Source organism: Bufo bufo, chromosome 5 (genome assembly GCF_905171765.1).
Source record: "Bufo bufo chromosome 5, aBufBuf1.1, whole genome shotgun sequence".
NCBI lineage: Eukaryota > Metazoa > Chordata > Amphibia > Anura > Bufonidae > Bufo > Bufo bufo.
The window spans coordinates 90,423,122-90,443,337 of record NC_053393.1 but is presented as its reverse complement, the minus strand read 5'-3'; the positions used below and the strand labels follow the sequence as shown (position 1 = coordinate 90,443,337).

Here is a 20,216-nt window from a genome sequence, read left to right as displayed (position 1 = left end):
AATTGATGTGTGAACTGGGCCTTACATGTTATTCAAGGTAAACTAGTATGAAATATGTTTTACAATTTCTAGCTGTCTAAAACCTGGGTGTGTCCTATAGTAAATAGGTATGGTAAGTTATCTTCAAAGTAGGGAGGTTGCTGCTACCTCCCAGTCAGAGACATAGTTTAAATTTAAATAGACGGAGAAGGACATTGAGATAAAATTAATGTATTAAAAGGGTTTTCCATCCTTTAGATATTGATATTTTATCCTTAAAGGGATTCTGTCACCTTGTTTTAGGTTATAGAGATGCGGACATGCACGGCTAGATCGCCGCTAGCATGTCCGCAATATACCGGTCCTATAGGGCTGTGTCCTTTTATTTTGTTTAAAAAATGATTTTAGAGATATGTAAATGAGCTTTGTAAGGTGCCCAAGGGGCTGTACTAACCTTCTTGGTGCCCGGCCACGCACCCCTGTGAAGGAGCCCAGCACCGCCTGCGTCCTCCGAATCTCCTCCTTTCGTCACAGTTACGGTAGATTGCTGTAATCTCGCGATGGGCGAGCTAGTACAACCCCTTGGGCACCTTACAAGGCTTATTTACATATCTCTAAAATCATTTTTTAAACAAAATAAAAGGACACAGCCCTATAGGACTGGTATATTGCGGACATACTAGTGGAGATCTAGCCGTGCATGTCCGCATCTCTATAACCTAAAACGAGGTGACAGAATTCCTTTAAAGCAAATAGCATTTAGTATGTAGAGGAATTTAATACAAGCCACTTACTAATGTATTGTTGTTAGCCATATTGCTTCCTTTGCTGGCTAGACTCATTTTCCATCACATTATACACTGCTCGTTTCCATGGTTACAGACCACCCTGCAGTCCATCAGTGGTGGTCGTGCTTGCACACTATAGGAAAAAGCACCAGGCTATGTGAGCTCCCACGGTCCCGACCAGCAGAGAGGCCAACGCTTTTTCCTATAGTGTATATGGATGACCACCACTGATGGATAGCAGAGTGGTCGTAACCATGGAAACGAGCAGTGTATAATGTAAAGGAAAAATTTATCCAGCCAGCAAAGGAAGCAATATGGACAATCACAATACATTAGTAAGTGGCTTATATTAACTTTCTCTACATGATAAATGCGACATGTTGATGGGACACAACCCCTTTAAGTTAGGTCATTATCATCAACATCAGATCAGTGGGGGTCCAACACCCGGCACCCCCACGATCAGCTATTTTCGGCAGCCGGCTGGAAACAAAACAGTGGATGAAACTGGAAGCAGAAGGCTTTGTCCACAGTGTAGTCACTGTGTAAAACGAAGCTGCAGCAAAACGTGGAAAATCCCTGTAAGCAAAATATAGCTGGAGAATAAAACAAGGATACATGAATGCTCCGTATGTGTAATAAACTCCTTTTCTTTTCACCAGCTTCACCATTTCCGGGGTTTACTCTGCAGTTCAGAGAATGAAGATCCCAGCTTCATATTAGAAAACCACAGAGCCCTTCAACCTCTTGCAGCCAGAATTATCAGATCCTCATGCAAAAATAAGACACACAAACCTTAAATCTACATTTCCGACCTTATTTCCTCTATGAACGTGGCCAGATAATGCCCATTTTACTGGAAGATGATCGGTACAGACTGTTGTGGATTCCTCACTTTCCTAACTGATTACAATGGGTATTGCTAATGAAACAACCAGGACACTCCGATGTGGAATCAGAACATCACACACCGTCGCTGAATATAGTTATAGTCCATTTATCTATCTTAGTAATAAGCATGCATCTCTGAAAGTATTTCTAATACTGCTAATACTCCCTTATAGACGTAAAATGTACCGTATAAATAGGCCGTAATGTATTGATCTGACGAAAAAACTGCTGTACATTGGATGTTCATTTTCAAGATGATGATCGTTAAATATTGATTTAGCCCAGAAAGAAAGACTAGATACGAGACTCTCTACTATGCAAAGTAAAGGAGAACTATGGGGGAGATTTATCAAACTGGTGTAAAGTAGAACTGGCTTAGCTGCCCCTAGCAACCAATCAGATTCTACCTTTCATTTTCCAAAGGAGCTGTGAAAAATGAAAGGTGGAATCTGATTGGTTGCCATGGGCAACTAAGCCAGTTCTACTTTACTCCAGTTTGATAAATCTCCCCCATAGTTCTCCATTACTGCAAAGAGCGGTACATGCTGAGTGCTTTTATACAGGCTTCAGTTCTCTATGGTGACTTCTAAAAACGTAATAATTAAAGGGGTTTAACGGGAGTACAATATTGATGACCTATCCTAAAAATAGTGGGGGGTCCGGCTACTGGCACCCCCACCGATCAGCTATTTGGCCACTGCGGCCTCCTCGCTGCATACCAAGCACAGCGCCGTACATTGCATGGTGGCTGTGCTTGGTATTGCAGCTTAAGCCCATTCACATTGGACTGAGCTGTACATAGGCCATATGACCAATGAATATAACGGAGCACTGCAGCCTGTTCAAACTGCTGATCAGCAAGGGTGCTGGGAGTCGGACCTCTCATCAAACAGATATGATGAGATGTCCTGAAGATAGCTCATCAGTATTGTACTCCCGGAAACATTATTATTATGGATTATATACATAATCCAACTGTGCAAACCCTCACTGATAAATGGCAGGGTAACTTTATGTCTGTCACCGATTGCCTCTCATAAAACTCCCTGCGGGGATATGGTTCATGCCATGGAGGAGTATGTGAGTAACAGAGGGTAAGGGTCCATTGGGACATTTGTCACTGCTGCTGAGGGTAGCCCCCTTCACTGTCATGTTCCATAGCAATACACTGCTAGTTCTTTATAATCAGTGTTTGGGTCATGCTCTTCTATGTCCAATTACAGTTTATGATGGAAAGAGATTGCGTTTCTCCATGTATTTGAATGGTTTCTGTTCCTTGTACAGCGTCTGGGCAGGAGCACAGATAAACCTGGACTGTGGCCCCTTCTTAGCGTCACTTTCTGCAATGTGGAAATCACTTTTACAGCGTTACCTTTGTATAAATGAATGTACATGGCTAGAGGGACACCTGATCGTTTGGATTGGATCTGGGGACCACGGCGGGGGCCAAACAGTCATGGATTTCCTGTCTGATAAAAAAAATCAACATCAAACAAAAAAATCTAATAACTTTCTGGAGGAAGAATTTCCAAAACTGATTTCTCTAGATTCTCTGGAGATGTACAAAAATGTAACTTTTTATTTTTGAGAATAAAAACGAACACGATTCTGGTCAATCCATACATCCAGTATTAAGTATCATATTACAAGCACTTGTTGATTCTGCAAGTCAGCAACACTCCCAATGTACAAGCAAAATATCCAGTATAATGTAAATAATAAGTCAGCGGGATCTCTACATCTGATCTCAAGAAGAAGGTCAAATGATTTCACTATAAAAATAAAACAAAGTCCCTAAGGGACTGACACACTGAGCGATGGTGTCTGTACTGCTGGCTGTAGATGACACAGCACAGCATAGCTCGCCAGGAAAAGAGACTGGGAAAAGGAAGCTCCTCCGTTGGTTAAGGTCTGTAGTCAGCAAATATAAAATCAAAGGGCCACATTTATTAAGATCGCCATTTTAGAAGCCGGTCTTTATAAGCCCTATACCTGGCGGTGGATCCGCCAGAGTTATGTAGATGGGGCCAGCCTCTACATAACTTCGGCGTATCCTCCGCCGCTTCTGAGCTGTCTTACATTTAGACCATTTTCTACGCCTAAGGCCTCTTTCACACGACCGTAAGGCTTTTTCAGTGTTTTGCGGTCCGTTTTTCCATTTTTTGTTTCCGTTGTGTTTCCGTTTCCGTTCTGTTTTTCCGTTCCGTTTTTCCGTATGGCATATACAGTATACAGTAATTTCATAGAAAAAATTGGGCTGGGCATAACATTTTGAATAGATGGCTCCACAAAAAACGGAACGGATACGGAAGACATACGGATGCATTTCCGTATGTGTTCCGTTTTTTTTTGCGGACCCATTGACTTGAATGGAGCCACGGAACGTGATTTGCAGGCAATAATAGGACATGTTCTATCTTTTAACGGAACAGAAAAACGGAAATACGGAAATGGAATGCATACGGAATACATTCCGTTTTTTTTTGCGGAACTATTGAAATGAATGGTTCCGTATACGGAACGCAAAAAACGGCCCGCAAAAAAAAAAAAAAAAAACGGTTGTGTGAAAGAGGCCTAAAACAGACGTGGAAAATGGTAAATGAGACTGGCTTACCAGCCCCTCCCCGCCTACACCACGCCCACTTTTTTAGACCTGGCGTGAGCGTTAGGCGTATTTCTGTTCAATAAATGACCCCCAAAGTGTTTATCTATGTAACCTTTATTACTATTTTTACTTATTTGTCAGTAAAGTTCACTCTGTGCAGTGTAATATGCAGTTAGACTACTTTCACACTAGCGGCAGGACGGATCCGACAGGCTGTTCACCCTGTCGGATCCGTCCTGCCGCTATTTTGCCGTGCCGCCGGACTGCTGCTCCGTCCCCCATTGACTGTAATGGGGATGGGGCGGAGTTCCGGCGCAGCACGGCAGTGCACGGCGAGAGGCCGCCGGACTAAAAGTTCTGCATGTCCGACTTTTTAGTCCGGCGGCCTCTCAACGCGCACTGCCGTGCTGCGCCGGAGCTCCGCCCCATTATAGTCAATGGGGACGGAGCGGCAGTCCGGCGGCACGGCGAATTAGCAGCAGGACGGATCTGACAGGGTGAAGAGCCTGTCGGATCCATCCTGCCGCTAGTGTGAAAGTAGCCTTACAGCTCTATCAAGTACTGTGATACATACCCCTAATGCAACAAGACAAAATAGAGAAAGAAAAAAGCGGTGGGCGATATTGAAGTAATAAAGCTAAAACGTAACTTTTACTAGTATGCTTTAAAAAGAATGCGAACATAAATGACCCACATTATAAAATCACAAAAAATGAATCCAATCAGTGGATACCTGTGTAAAGACATCCACATTGAAACCGTTCATTTCGCTCTGACCGGTGAATACAGATGAGTTTTTGAAGGGACTTCTCACGGATGGTGTCTGTGTGCCGTCCATTTTTCTTACAGAGACATTCATTTGAGTGAATGAGTAGGGGAGCTGAACAGTACATACTGTGATCTTCTCGGTATAGACCAATGGCCTATATGGACAATCTCTCATGCCATTTCACCAATTGACTTTATTGGTCAGTGTTCAGTCCGGGTGCTGTCCAAAGTGTAGACAGTTTCCGTACGTGAATATCGTTCATCTGGATGCAGTGTTCGGTGGTAATGATCCGATGATATCGACATCTAATTCACATAAGGATGCCAGTCATTAAAGGTGTACTTTTAGGAATTTAATCAGAAGGTTTTATAAATCCCATTCACTTCCCTTTAACAGCTGTTCACCTTTAGGGCTCATGCACACGGCCATTGCCGTTTTTGTGGTCAGCAAATTGCGGGTCCGCAAAACACGGACACCAGCCAGGTTTTGCAGAATGGGACGTCCTGCCCTCTGGAGAACTGTCCTATCCTTGTCCGTAAAACGGACAATAATAGGACATGTTCTATTTTTTGGTGGGTGCCGCGGACGGACATACGGATGCAGACAAAAACAACGGCCTTGTGCATGAGCCCTTACTCTGAGAACAAGGAACAGGAACTTTATGTTCTTTGGCGTGCTGGTGGTGGCCAGACTTCCCAGCCCCATTTTATGGCATATGTGTCTTATCTTTCATGCAAGAATATCACTGGAAATCTCCTTTAATATCTCAGAGTAGATATGAAAAGTAGGGTAACAAATAACAATTGCTTTTATGAGGCCTATTGTAGTCTCCTAACGTTCAGAAAAATAAACAAAGGCAGTAAATCTACTGAATGTGCTTAATTTGAGCTGCTCATTTGTACACGAGAAGTCACATGGCAGTATCTGAAAGCCCTTGTTGTGGGACTTATTTTAGTTAAATCCCTCACCCCTCCATAGTTGCAGGATTTTCATACATCCTGAGTTCACATGACTCAATGAAGTATGAGGAGAAAATTCTGTGCGTGAATCAGGAGCACATCTGTGACTGGAGGTTACATAGGCAAATATACCGGAGAGATTTATAGCTAGTTCTATGATGTAATTGCCTTAAAAAGAAGTATGTAGCCTACGCTAATCGCCAAGAAACAGGGGAATTGGGGTAACCTTACAAATTCTATAGTAATTTACCTGACAAAAAAACTCACGGAAAAAAGTGGCCTAAACGGGTGAAAATGCTCCAAACCCAGACACTGTAGCGTGTCTATAACCGGGGGAGCAATTCCTCCGCATGCGGTCCACAGATAACGGCAAACCCCAGCAAAAAATGCGTACAATGGAGGCTGCCGGGGCGGACCGCATGCACCACAAGAACAACTTACACAAAATGATACATTGTGCAGATGAAAAAATATACAAACAAAAATCACTGCAAAAAAATGCACCAAAATGATAAACAACTGACAATACTAGCTAATTCCTCAGGCCGATGTTAAAAGCTGAGAACTTTGCCAATATCTTCCAGTCAGGAACATATCGGAGCCCCTCATGCACCACGTCACGGTGTCTCAGCACGCGTGGGGTCCTACCACTCAACTGCCCGTGGTGTGTGAACAGGGTCTGAACCAACTCACAGCCAGACTCTCACAGGCCTCCATAGTGGTATCACCAATGCACTGTGAGGTAAGATAAAGCTGTGAGCCGCACCCACAACAGACCATGTGACACAGAAGCTACCAGAAGCTAGCAAAGAATGTTACTAACAATGGTGTCACATGGTCTGTTGTCGGTCACACACCACGGGCAGTTGAGTGGTAGGCGTGCTGAGACACCGTGACGTGGTGCATGAGGGGCTCAGTATTGTCAGTATTGTCTCAGTATTGTCAGTTGCGTATCATTTTGGTGCATTTTTTTGCAGTAATTTACCTGATATAATAAATTTCCTCTGCGCACCTTACAAAGTGGCTGCTAAATATATTCCCACCATATATAAAAACATAAAATCAATGTAATAAATAGATCTAAGGAGCAACTGCACTTGTCTTATGACAGACGTAGACCTACAGACGAGTACACATAACAACATAACAAATAACCATGGGACACACCCTGATCACCATTAATAGAAATTTTGTTTAGGAATTGGAAAGGTTTTGATTAATAAGCTCCATGCGTGGACCCAGGACTGCAGTGTATTGGGGTCCACCATATGGTGCCTCCAAGAGGCTTTATGTACCCCTTTACAGTATGTAACAGAGCAGGTATTACAGCATGCAAGAGTACTTTTTTTTCCCATATGAATCTGTGCGAAAAGGTCTCCATGTGACGCTAGAACTGTCTACGGGAACTGTATTGTGGATGTGTACCACATGCATGGACTTTATTTAGTTTAGGGAGGAGATTTTGATTGGTCAACTTTATTCCTGCTTTCTCCACTAATAGTGTGGTGTATAGTGTGAGCTCTACACATTTGTATCCAGAATCCTTGTTATTCCTTGTATTCTTGTCAGTGTAGTTTGGTTCTTGTAGTCCTTCTACCCCTTGCCTTGCTTCTAGTCTTGATGTTTATTGTTTGTTATTTCCTTGTGGAATCTGTTAATTGATTACTTAGTTTTTTTTTTTAATTTAATTTTTCTTGTCTCTGGGTCCTAGAGCGTTCTCCTTATCTTGCTAGTGTCACTTTCCGTCAGTGTCATTTATTTCTGTTTATCGAGATTCATCTGGTCCCAGTCTGTATACCATCACCATCTTCCATCTGCTGCATTACTTGACTGACATCTCTTTCATTCATTTGTGCTATCATCTGTTTACCATCATTATTTAGTTCCTATCATCTAGTAGTAAGTTTTACTTCTTTGTATTTGTTACCTACCTGGTTGATACAGTATGTGCTTCATAAGATGCCTTGCAAATGCCTGGCCATCCTACTGTAAGTCAAGGGGGTATCTGAGTAACAGGAGACACCGTTGGTACCTGGCAAAGGTGACTGCTAAAGGTGAAGTCCAGTTCTGCAGTGTTTTAAATAACCGGTTCCTTTAATATTGAAGGTAGCCCCCTCGGCTACGGGGACCCATAGCTTCTTTTCCTGCTACTCTAGTAGCTGTGTCCTTGAACATGGATATTGGATTTGACAGGTGCAAACACTCAAGTAATGACAGAGCCATAAAACAATAATGCTGCTCCCATTCACTTGAAAAGGACAAGCACGGCAATAACCAGCTCCATAGATCTGGCACCTGTTTTCAGTGTCGGAGCTGCTTGGGAACAGCTGATTAATGAAAGTTCAGGGTTTCAGACCCCATCAATCTGATATTGATGGCCCATACTAAAGTAGGTCATCAGTATAAAAATCCTGGAAATCCCTGGAAAATGTGTTGGGTATGCCCATTTGTGGCCCAATGAGAAAAGCAAACATTTTGCTTTTATTTGAAAATTATGCATGTGTTCTCTATGACATCTGAGGTCTACACTGACTAAAAGGGTTCCATGGTTCATGGTTTTCTATTTAAAGGGTTTCTGTCATGAGAAAAATCATTATGTATCTGGCTGAAATTAGCGATGTGCTGATGTCAGCAGTACATAACAGTGTGCTTTATAACTCCCTGCCTGCCGCCGTTCCCTCAAAATAAAGACTTTTATAATATGCTAATGAGCCTCTAGGTGCTAGTGGGGCGTTGCTGCTCCGTCTTCTCACACTTTGGCACGCCCATGTACAGTTGGTTGACGTCCGAGTTCTCCTCAGTGTCCCGTAAATCTCGCGCCTGCGCCGTCCCGTTTAGTATTTGGCGCAGGCGCAGTGAGTGAAGGACGCGCTCCTGCTGCCGGCTTCCTTCCTTCGGCGCAGGCGAAAAGCCTTGTTGATAAAGGCTATTGAGCCGAAACGCGTCATAAGAGACAATATTATGACAAAAATAAAAGAATACTTTGAATAGCAACTGCCGGCTGCCAGGATCCCTTTTGATTTACACGTGGAGTTGTACTCCTTCCCGCTGCAGCGCGAACGCCAAAGGTCGAGTGCCGGCAGATTTGAATTATTGGATACTTCTCTACTCTGGCTGCTCTGGTGCCTGGGCTCTGACTAAGCCACACATCTGGTCTCTGCACACACGTGCACACACTGGAGCAGTATTTCCTGTTCACTTACTGTCTGCCCTGACTCTCCTTCCCTGAGTCTCTATATGAATGGAGTTGTATTGCACAGGCATGACCACTGCTCCAGTCACTTGCTATGGGACTGACAGAGATAGCTTGGCTATCTCCATCAGTCCTGTAGACAGTGGCTGGAGTGGTGGTCTCACATGTGCCCTACTGCTCCATTCATACAGGGGATTTGGGGTCTTGTGATTGGTAAAGGTCCCAGTATTTGTGTTTATCACCCATCCCGTGGATAGCTGAAGAAAGTTGTGTATGGGAAAACCCTTTTCAGGTTATGAGCAATTAATTAGGCAACAATATATTAACGAGGTTCTCCCATGACTAGTTTAAAAAATGAAAATCAGACATCATATAGTACATGGCAATCTCTTTCTAACAAAGCTAGAACCAGCCCTGTACCTCACATGGGTCCAGAGATCTCCCCGTTAATTGCTCTGCTAGATTTATATCAAGCTGACAGCTGAAGGGGAGTGTCTATTCTGCTGCAGCTAAGGGGGCGTGTCCATGTTCTCCCTATCACTGTTCAAGAGGCAGTTGAAGAATGAAACTGAGCATGTGCGACCTTCTCAGTGAGCAGGACAAAGAAATAAGAAAAAAACTAACAGCAGGTGGCGCTATACAGATACATTTTATTGAATAACTCGGCGGCTATGCTAAATCTTTAATTACATGCAACTACAAAAGTATTCAGCTCCAGATGTTGGTTTGGAAACTGTAGAATATTTTTTGTGGGACAACCCCTTTAAACAATTATTCATGATACATTTTCCCTGATATAAAGTCCATTTTTAAATCGCTCCAAGTCCGAACTTCACTTTCTTATATGATTTCTTTGAATGTTCTATGAGAATCATTTAGATCCTAGTGAGAAGTAAAGGCAATCAGAGTTACATGAACTCGGTTACTTATTGAACATAACTCATTATGTCATTTCTTCATTTTTGCACTAAGAACATTCGCCTCTCCTTATCTGTTCAGACTCATTATATTGACGTACAGTAAAGCAGTGGGCAGGATCCGGCACACTGACATGTATAAACCATTGCTGCAAGTTAGGAAAGCCACTACCTTCTAACCAGCCTGCTAAGAAGAGGTCCTGCCGCTGCCTGCAAGAGGAGCAAGTGGAACTTGCAGACATCTCTGACCTCTCCAGTGAGGAATTCAGCTAAGGCAAATAGGATCAAGCGATTGAAGTGCACTGCTAGACTTCACTCCTTCTCTCAACAAAGGCGGCAGAAACTTTGTGCAGTTCCCCAAGAAGCAGAAGTATGGACAACTGGGGGTACGCTGACCACAATGGTAAGCTTTAAGTAATGCATAATGAATTATATTCTAGAATTATTACTTGGCCTACAAGGGATTGTTTATGATGGGCTCCTGAAAAGTGGTCCTGCTGCTGAACTGGCAATGGGACCCCCTCTATTACCTCCATATGCACCAAAAGTAAACATCCCCTTTAATGGCACCACCATTGCAACAACATAGGAAAAATGCTCATTGAGACATTGCTACCTAAACTGCACACACAATGTGCACATAGTTAAAAGCCTAAGTATGCATCCTCATCTGTCAATGGTCTTCATGGAGTAAATGAAGGACCATTGATGGCTGTAGTCCACAGTATCCACGGTTCTATATGACGTCCATACTGGGAAAACATGTAATGTGCTTAAAGGGTTTGTCTCACCTCAGCAAATGGAATTTATCTTTGTAGACAAAGTTAATGCAAGGCACTTACTAATGTATTGTCATTATCCATATTGCCTCCTTTCACTGCTCATATCAAGGGATTACAACCACCCTGCAATCCAATAGTGGTGGCCGTGCTTGCATGTGGCCGGGACCGATGGAGTGCACATAGGCTGGAGCTTTTTCCTATAGTGTGCAAGAACGGCCACCACTGCTGGATTACAAGGCGGATGTAACTAGAGTAGAGCGAACCTGCCTTTTGGCAGGTTCGGGTTCAGGGTTTAGGTGAATTCTGTAACGGAATCCATTATGTAATTCACTTAAAACCCGAACTCGAACCTGCCAAAAGGCACGTTCGCTCAACTCTAGTTGTAACCATGAAAACAAGAAGTGTATAATGTGATAAAAAATGAATCCAGCCAGCAAAGAAGGCAATATGGACAATCACAATACATTAGGAAGTGCCTTGTATTAACTTTGTCTACATAATAAATGCTATTTGCTGTAGTGAGAGAACCCCTTTAAATGTTAAATTTTTTGTTTTATAAATAATCTTTATTCAGGTATAACAGCAAAGAAAGACTAAGGCTACTTTCACACTAGCGTTGTTTTAATCCGGCGTTCAATTCCGACACCAGAACTACCCGCCGGATCCGGAAAAACGTGTGAAAACGGATTACATTTGAATCCTGATCAGGATTTTGATCACAATGAAAAAATGCATTGGAAAAAACGGATCCGCCATTTATGGACTTTAACTTTTTTTTCACATTTTTCGGGTTTAACATGCAAAAGCCGGATCCGTTTTGACTGAACACACAGTGCCAGATCCGGCGTTAATGGGAAAAAGGCCTGATCCGGCGTTTAGTCAAAGTGTTCAGGCTTTTTGGCCGGAGGTAAAAATACAGCATGCTACGGTTTTCTGAAAAGCCTGATCAGTCAAAAAGACTGAACTGAAGACATCCTGATGCATCCTGAAGGACTGACTCTCCATTCAGAATGCATGGGGATAAAACTGATCAGTTCTTTTCCGGATTTGAGCCCCTAGGACGGAACTCAGCGCCGGAAAAGAAAAACGCTAGTGTGAAAGTACCCTAACATATAAAACTATACCCTCTCCACCAAGCCCAACCTCCCCACCACCAACCTAGGAAGGAAAAAAAAAATCACAATAAATATCTAATGGGGTCTCATCGAATATCTCAAGAGTTGATGGTAATAATACCACTTTGATTAAAGCAGGGATGTTCGTTCCATGGCCCACTAACTATTGCAAAACTACATCTCCCAGCATGCCCTTCTAGCTGTAGGCTGTCCAGGCATGCCGGGAGATATAGTTTTGCAACAGCTGGAGGGCCGTAGGTTGGACATCCCTGGATTAAAGCAATGCAATCAACTATTTTCAAGGGAAGTACCAGATCTTGGGTCTTTTCTCTAAACCATTTAAAAAAGGAAAAATATTAAGATTCTCATATTTTTTATAGCCTTCTTGGAGACAAAAATTCTCAAAAATTTTAAGTGACCTTCAGAATCAAAAGGAATCCCTGCCGAATCCAGTAATTATAAATCTGATTTATCTTTGTTTCTCCCAATCCCTGATAATTCCTGAAACTGAGAACCTCAAAACATCTATTCAGAGACTGATTCACAATGTAAGGCTGAATTTAAGTATTAAAAAAGACTTCCCCTTATACAGTGATCCCTCAGGATACAACGGCCTCAGGATACAATATTTTCAACATTCAATGATCTTTTCTGACCCATCGTAAGTTGAAACCAGACTCAACACACAATTCCTCAGACCCAGATCCAACCAATCAAGGCCACTTCTCTGGTAATAGCTGGATTAGATGCTGGTTCGCAGCTATTCCTGACTGTCAGAAGTAAGGACTTGTTTTATCTGTCTTAGTTATCTGCTTATTTTTCTTAAATCTTCACTTTCTCTTATCTTGGATGACCTTTTGGGGCTTTGGAACCGAGAACAGTTACAGTTGTTTCAACATACAATGGTCGTCCTGGATCCAATTAATATTCTAAGTTGAGGGACCACTGCATTAGATGTTTTAGATGGCACAAAGTCTGTTTGATCTTGTTTAATATGTGTTTCACCAGTGACTTTAGGAAGACGGACTGCCAACAACTTTAGCCACGGCATTGACATTCAAGTTTATTAAAGAAATCAGTCTGTAAGAATCCGCTCTATCTAATGGGTTCTCCAATTTTGGAATCAATACAATAGCTGATTGCTTCATAGATGGTGGAAGATCATAATGTTTTAAGCATTGTTCAATACCATTAAAAGACTATGATAGAAATGGCTGCAGCTGTAGCCCGAAACATGTTACTGTACACCTTTTTCCTGTGATTTTGGTGGATTTTATACGATGAGCCAATAAAGAACTATTATTTTCTCCACAAGAAGCTGGATTCTCTCTTTCCATTAAAAGACTATGGAGCAGAGGAGAAATACAGGTGAAACTCGAAAAATTTGAATATCGAGCAAAGTTCATTTATTTCAGTAATGCAACTTAAAAGGTGAAACTAACATATGAGAGAGACTCATTAAATGCAAAGCGAGATATTTAAATCCTTTATTTGTTATAATTTGGATGATTATGGCTTACAGCTTATGAAACTCCAAAGTCTCAATCTCAGGTCCCCTTTGCTCAGGGGGTATGGATTAATTGGCTGACTAGAGTGTGACACTTTGAGCCTAGAATATTGAACCTTTTCACAAAATTCTAATTTTAAGTTGCATTAATGCAATTCCTTTAAGTTGCATTACTGAAACAAAATAAATTGACTTTTGCACGATATTAAAAAAAAAATTGTTTCACCTGTATATTGTGCATATACTCATCTGTAAACATGGTCTTATTGTTACAGAGCACAACATCCTTGATAACATTTAGAAAGATTCAAAACTTCAAAAAATAACTTAAAAGGGTTGTTCACCCTGGAGAACTTTTCTGCAGACTTCCCAGCATGGCTGGACCTGCAGTGGATTCCGGCTCCATGGCTTCCCCTCATGTGCCACAGGTCTTAAGTGTCCCCAAGTCAACATCCAGTTTGACACTGGTCACGTGGCCGCTGCAGCCAATGACATGCAGCAGTGGTGACATTTCACCCATGCGTCAAGTGACCCAGTGACCTGATGTATGGGTAACAGGTCACTGCTGCGGCCTGTCAATCACTACAGCAGCCACGTAACCTGCATCAAACCGGATGTTGATGCAGAGAGACCTGCGACACCTGAGGGAGAGAGTGTGGAGCCAGAACTCAGGAGCTGGGATCAGGTAAGTATGATCGCCACCGCAAAACAAAGGTCCCCAGGGGGTGAACAAAATGAATGGAGCGACAGGTTGAGCAGGCAACTGTATGGGACTGCCGGAGATAGCTGAATACGAGCACTTTACCTGCTGCTCCTTTCATTTTGGGATCCCAGAGGGTACAAGGCCCCTGTTCTCATGATCGATGGGGATCTCTGCGGTCAGACACCCCCCAATCTAATAGTTACCCCTTATCCTGTGGATAGCAGATAACTTGAATACCTTGAATAACTGGAATACCTCTTTAGGATTAATAGTCTTTGTAACCAGAGGTTGTCAGCTCCGGTGTCCCTACTTATATATATTTTAGAAAGTATACTAAAGGCTCTTCTACATACCCTGTTGTGGGAGTTCGCATTTTCTAATGTTCTAAATCTATATTATCTTGATAACTATTATTTGCCTTTTCACTTTGCATTGGCTGTGTGACAAGCGCTTTAACTGAGCACCAGTCAACCTTCAATAGGATCCTAACCTGGTAATGGCCTTCAAGAATTTTAAGATCTCAGACTGAGGTTGGACTTTGCAATTAGTTAAAATTCTTGTACAAAAGGTCATGTCATAATCAAGCATTCAATCCTACAAGGGATTTGGGCAATCGGGATGGGAAATTTGCTTATCTTAGTGCAAACAAAAAAACTGAAGGCCTCTTTACCCAGGCCGATGATCAGGGCGTTCATCAGAAAGGAGCGTTCCTAAGAATCCTCATTCTTGATTATTGCCATGTATAAAAGTGCCACTGATCACTGATACAGACACCAAAATCTTTGAACAACCAGGCTATTATAGGGAATTAATCATTCGTTCCTGATAACTCCCTGCACAGTTGCAGCGTGCCGGCCCACAGAAGAGGCAGGTGGTGGCTGTGGCAATGAAGGTGGTTGTAGCCCTCACGATGGCCAACCCTGTTCCAGTGCTCCCCCAGTTCACGCATGCAGAGGTCGGAGGGGCAAAACCATTCTTCCCCACGGGGCATACTCTGGATCTTGAGGTCTCCTGTCTGGGGGGGGCTGGGGTGACCTTGGTGTTGGATGAGCAGCGGGGTACAAGGCAGTAGAACAGGGACCAGGTGGTCGGATATGGAGACCAGTAACTAGGCTGGCTTGGTCATAGTAAAATAAAGTTTTTCTTTTACCGAGTGAATGATGGGTGGCAAAATACAACTAGTGTTGTAGTGGGGATGCAGGTCACTCAGAAATAAGTCCACTCTGGGATACTGACTTGCAGGATCTGAACACAAAACCACTGCAAGCTGCGGTTTTATGTCCGGTCATAAGAACGGAAAAAAATGAATCCGGCACTGAAAATAATGTAAGTCAATGGTGACGGATCCTTCACCCATTGAGTGTCAATATATTTAGCGACGGATCCGTTTTTTTCCCCGTTTTGATTTCACACAACCGCTTCCTAACGAAACAGATGCATCCTGATGCGCAAAATCAAAGCAGATCCATTTAATTCCGGTCTCAATACCGGAATTAACAACAGAAGTGTGAAAGTAGCCTTATATGCGCAGTGTCCAGCAAATTTACTAAAGTCATGGTGGGATCTCTGAGTGCTTGTCTCCTTAATTAGATGAAATACATCCTTTTATGATTTGCATTTGAATTTCCTTCTCTATATCTGCAAATTCACAGTAAGCTGCAAGATGCCTGGACATGATATTCATCAATGCTTTCTGTTGCTGACTGCTCTGATTGCATTTACATGTGGGGAGAAGTGCTTGCTTAATGCTTCTTTGCAGAGCTCATAGTCACTGTTCTCCCCTGTATCAGGCAGAGTTGTGAAGATATCATAGACTTGCTCCCCAACATAATGTAACATCATTGCTTTCTTCCTTGCATTGTCAGTAATGCTCATAACTTGCAGGAATATCTGCACCTACATGCTGAACCCCCACTCCTGTGACTAGTCAGGATATCCCTCTCAGACCAGGCCCGGCAGTCTCTCCGTCTGTTTCCTACACGTACAGTATACACTGTATGTCATTTGACTGTATATAATGTCATTGTATAATAAAACATGTTTGTCCCTGTGAGAAATGGACAACCTTTCTCATTACTTTTGTCTGTGTATGTATTTAGTCGTGTGACTCTACAGGTGAAACTCGAAAAATTAGAATAGCGTTCAAAAGTTCATTTATTTCAGTAAGGCCCCCTGCACAAGCCATTTTTTTTCCCTGTTTACTGGCCGTTTTTTGCGTTCCGTATACGGTCCGTATACGGAACCATTCACTTCAATGGGTCCGCAAAAAAAACGGAATGTACTCCGTATGCATTCCGTTTCCATATTTCCGTTTTTCCGTTCCGTTCTAACATAGAACATGTCCTATTATTGGCCGCAAATCACGTTCCGTGGCTCCATTTAAGTCAATGGGTCCGCAAAAAAAACGGAACACATACGGAAATGCATCCGTATGTCTTCCGTTTACGTTCCGTTTTTTGCTGAACCATCTATTGAAAATGTTATGCCCAGCCTAATTTTATCGATGTAATTACTGTATACTGTACATGCCATACGGAAAAACGGAACAGAAACGGAAACAAAAAACGGAACAACGGATCCGTGAAAAACGGACCGCAAAACACAGAAAAAGCCATACGGTCGTGTGCAATAGGCCTAATGCAAATTAAAATTAGAATATTGTGAAAAGGTTCAATATTCTAGGCTCAAAGTGTCACACTCTAGTCAGCCAATTAGTCCATACCCCCTGAGCAAAGGGTACCTGAGATTGTGATTTTGGAGTTTCATAAGCTGTAATCCATAATCATCCAAATTAAAACAAATAAAGGCTTGAAATATCTCACTTTGCATGTAATGAGTCTATCTCATATGTTAGTTTCACCTTTTAAGTTGCATTACTGAAATAAATGAACTTTGCACAATATTCAAATTTTTCGAGTTTCACCTGTATGAGTTTTCATGCTGTTCTGTATGATAACAAAAGTAGTGGTAACGAGGTTTTCTGGACGGGACACTAGAGCCTCATGGTAATGCCACATCAGATGTATTGGCACCGCTGCACAGAAGACATCCAGAAGCTTTCAGATGGACTACCAGAAGATGAAAAAAATATATCATAAGCGATAACTCATCTCTGGTACAACTCACCAACTTATTGTAATAATTGCCTTCTGTATAATGTGGGCATCGCAGGGAGTGCAAACTTTCCCCCCACTGACATCCAGCATTCCCGCGTAATGACAATCTCTCATTCCGGGACCCCTACACCAGTCATATTTGGTATCACAATGATCAGCCTGATGAGATATGCGTAGGTGACAGGGGCGGGGGCCCCTTCTGAGGTTGAGTCCCAAAGCAGCCGCTTCCCCTGCTAATCCTATAGCTACGTCCCTGGCTATATCTCCCAACTCTCTTCCCCATGCATATGTATGCGAAGTCCTGTGTCCTCAATGGGAAGAAAGCTGCTGCCAAATTCTTCTTGTGAGCATCAAGATTAAACACCCAGAAAAGCCCTTTAAAAGGTCCTGCTCCAGAGATAAGATGAAACACTTCTTGATTATATTACATTAACACTTTTCAGTGATAATGGGAAAATCAATAAAGAAGAACTATACTACCAAACTAGTATGTTCAATATACTCAATGATATTTTAAGTTTTTTTCCCCCATAAATTCCCTCTGTCTTCTAACCTGTGGAAGCAAGATTATTTCAGCAGTACCTACCCATCCATCACTCGCCATCTCTGCTGCGCTCACGTGACCACCTGGACCGGCTGCAGGCTCTTCCTCTGAGGTCTTGACCAGATGTGCTCCTGAGTTACACAGTTCAGCCTCATAATGTACATTTACTTTCGATTCCATCATAATCTTTCTGTGACGTCTCATAGTTTAGTAAATCACCTCACAAGAATACATCCTAAGGGCTCATGCACACAAACATATTTTTTTTGTCAGCATCCGATCCACATTTTTTGCGGGTTGGATGCGAACCCATTCACTTCAGTGGGGCCACAAAAGATGTGGACAGCACACGGTGTTGTCCGTATCTGTTTGTCCATTCCGCGGTATCCTCAAAATATAGAACATGTCCTATTCTTGTCCGCAATACGGGCAAGAATAGGGCTGTTCTATTATGGGCAAGATGTTCTGTTCCACAAAATGTGGAATGCACACGGCCCATATCCGTGTTTTGTGGATCGCAAAATAGGCTACAGTACAGATTTTCTTCAAAGTCAGCTTCAAAAACGGGTTGTGTAGGACCTTTGGAGTCCATTACTGTTTCAGAGTCTGGACCCAGTGGAGAATGTTTTGGTAGGTGAGTCTAATGCTGCCAGGGGATCTATTTTACATTATTTAGAGAATGTGTTGTGAATAGTTGCGAATATGCTAAAATTTGATCTTGAAAAACCTTGGAAATCATTCTACAAGATGTGTTACAGGGATTTATATCAGTAAATGAGAGCCATCCTCTATTTAAGTTTTCTTTATAGTTTTGAACAAGTTTATCTTGGAGAGACATTAACCACTTTTCCCCTTCAAATGCAGGTCCTAAGGTTTGGCATGAATTGTTTCCTCTTGCTAATGGAGAGCGTCAATCACCTATTGATATCATAACTAAAGCTGCCATCTATGATCCTAGTTTGCCACCTATCAACGTTGACTATGATCCATCTTCTGCAAAACGTATTATGAATAGTGGTCATACATTCACTGTTGAATTTGACGATGGAGAAGATAAATCAGGTTGGATTTTCTTTTATTCTAACTCAGATGTATAGTAATGCAATACATTTACAAGATAATTGTTATGACAGCATTCCGTGCCTGCCACCATTCCGCTATCCATGGTGGACACGGTGACACATCTTTTACCATGTTTCAACCCTCAGGAATCCAACAGTGCAGGCCTTCTGGCCCTCTTGTACCCACCTGCAGCAGGCCCAGACTCTGGAATCCAGTGCATCTTCTAGAGCTACAGACCACGCTCTGCACTGCTCTTCCTGATCTCTTGACACTGCCTGTAGGGTGCATGCATGTTCTTAGGCTCTTGATGGCCAGCACATGCCCCATCTATGGCTGGCCACCTCAGTGTATTTAAGGTACCTTCTCCAGTGGGAGGTTGCTTGAGCAATAAGTGCATCTAGCTTGCAAGTCTGCACCAGTGGGTCAGCTACCAACTACAGCAGGCTATTCCAAGAGGTAGCGGCCTGGTGGCTCCCCTGCAGTGCAGACCAGATCCCTGTATTAGGGTTAAAGGGTGACAACCTGGGACTGCCAGGATAACGACCTTAGGTCTAGCCCAAAGTCAAATTGGTTATTTGGCACAGAGGTTCTACACCCACTGTACGTTTCAATAAACTTCTAAAGCAGGGTTTCTCAACTCCAGTCCTCAGGGCCCACCTACCAGTCATGTTTTCAGGATTTCCTTAGTATTGAGCAGGTGATATAATTAGTGTCCATGCATCAGGACTTACCACAGGTATTCATTTTGTAGGATATTCTCAAATCCTGACCAGTAGATGGGTCCCGAGGACTGGAGTGGAGAAACCCTGATCTAAAGTAACAATTACTATATTATTTCTGGGCTAATTTTACCATAGGAAGGCAATTGCATTCATGTAAATCAGTGGCAATATAAGCATTAGAATCTGGAGGTTCTAAACTAAAGTGTAGTTAAGGCCTCATGCACACGAACGTATTTTGTTTCCGTGTCCGTTCCGTTTTTTGTGTGGATAGGATGCGGACCTATTCATTTCAATGGGTCAGCAAAAAACGCGGACAGCACACCGTGTGATGTCCGCATCAGTATGTCCGTTCCGTTGCTCCGCAAAAAAAATAGTGCATATCCTATTTTTTTCTAGTTTGCGGACAAGGATTGATATTATTACAATGGATCCGTAAAAAAAAAACGGATCCGCAAAAAAAACAGATGCCAATACGGAACGTCATCCTTTTTTTTTTGCGGATCCGCAATTTGCGGACCGCAAAACACATACGGTTGTGTGCATGTAGCCTAATGCTGTGTTCAC

General features: G+C 42.6%; 2 protein-coding genes across 6 annotated transcripts in view; both read left to right on the top strand.

Moving 5' to 3' along the window:
- The window catches only part of LOC121001285 (carbonic anhydrase 13-like), an 86,482-nt gene extending 84,435 nt beyond the window's left edge, over positions 1-2,047 (top strand). For all 5 annotated transcript variants that reach the window (XM_040432281.1, XM_040432284.1, XM_040432282.1 and 2 more), the window contains one exon: positions 1,430-2,047. In XM_040432281.1, the coding sequence (XP_040288215.1) occupies positions 1,430-1,567 (138 nt within the window). In that variant the 3' untranslated portion in view covers positions 1,568-2,047. The remainder of the gene's footprint in view (positions 1-1,429) is intronic.
- An 8,304-nt stretch (positions 2,048-10,351) lies between these two features.
- The window catches only part of LOC121001341 (carbonic anhydrase 13-like), a 68,190-nt gene continuing 58,325 nt past the window's right edge, over positions 10,352-20,216 (top strand). Inside the window, exons 1-2 of the mRNA XM_040432372.1 lie at positions 10,352-10,504; positions 18,733-18,930. Coding sequence (XP_040288306.1) covers positions 10,474-10,504; positions 18,733-18,930 — 229 coding nt within the window. The 5' untranslated portion in view covers positions 10,352-10,473. The remainder of the gene's footprint in view (positions 10,505-18,732; positions 18,931-20,216) is intronic.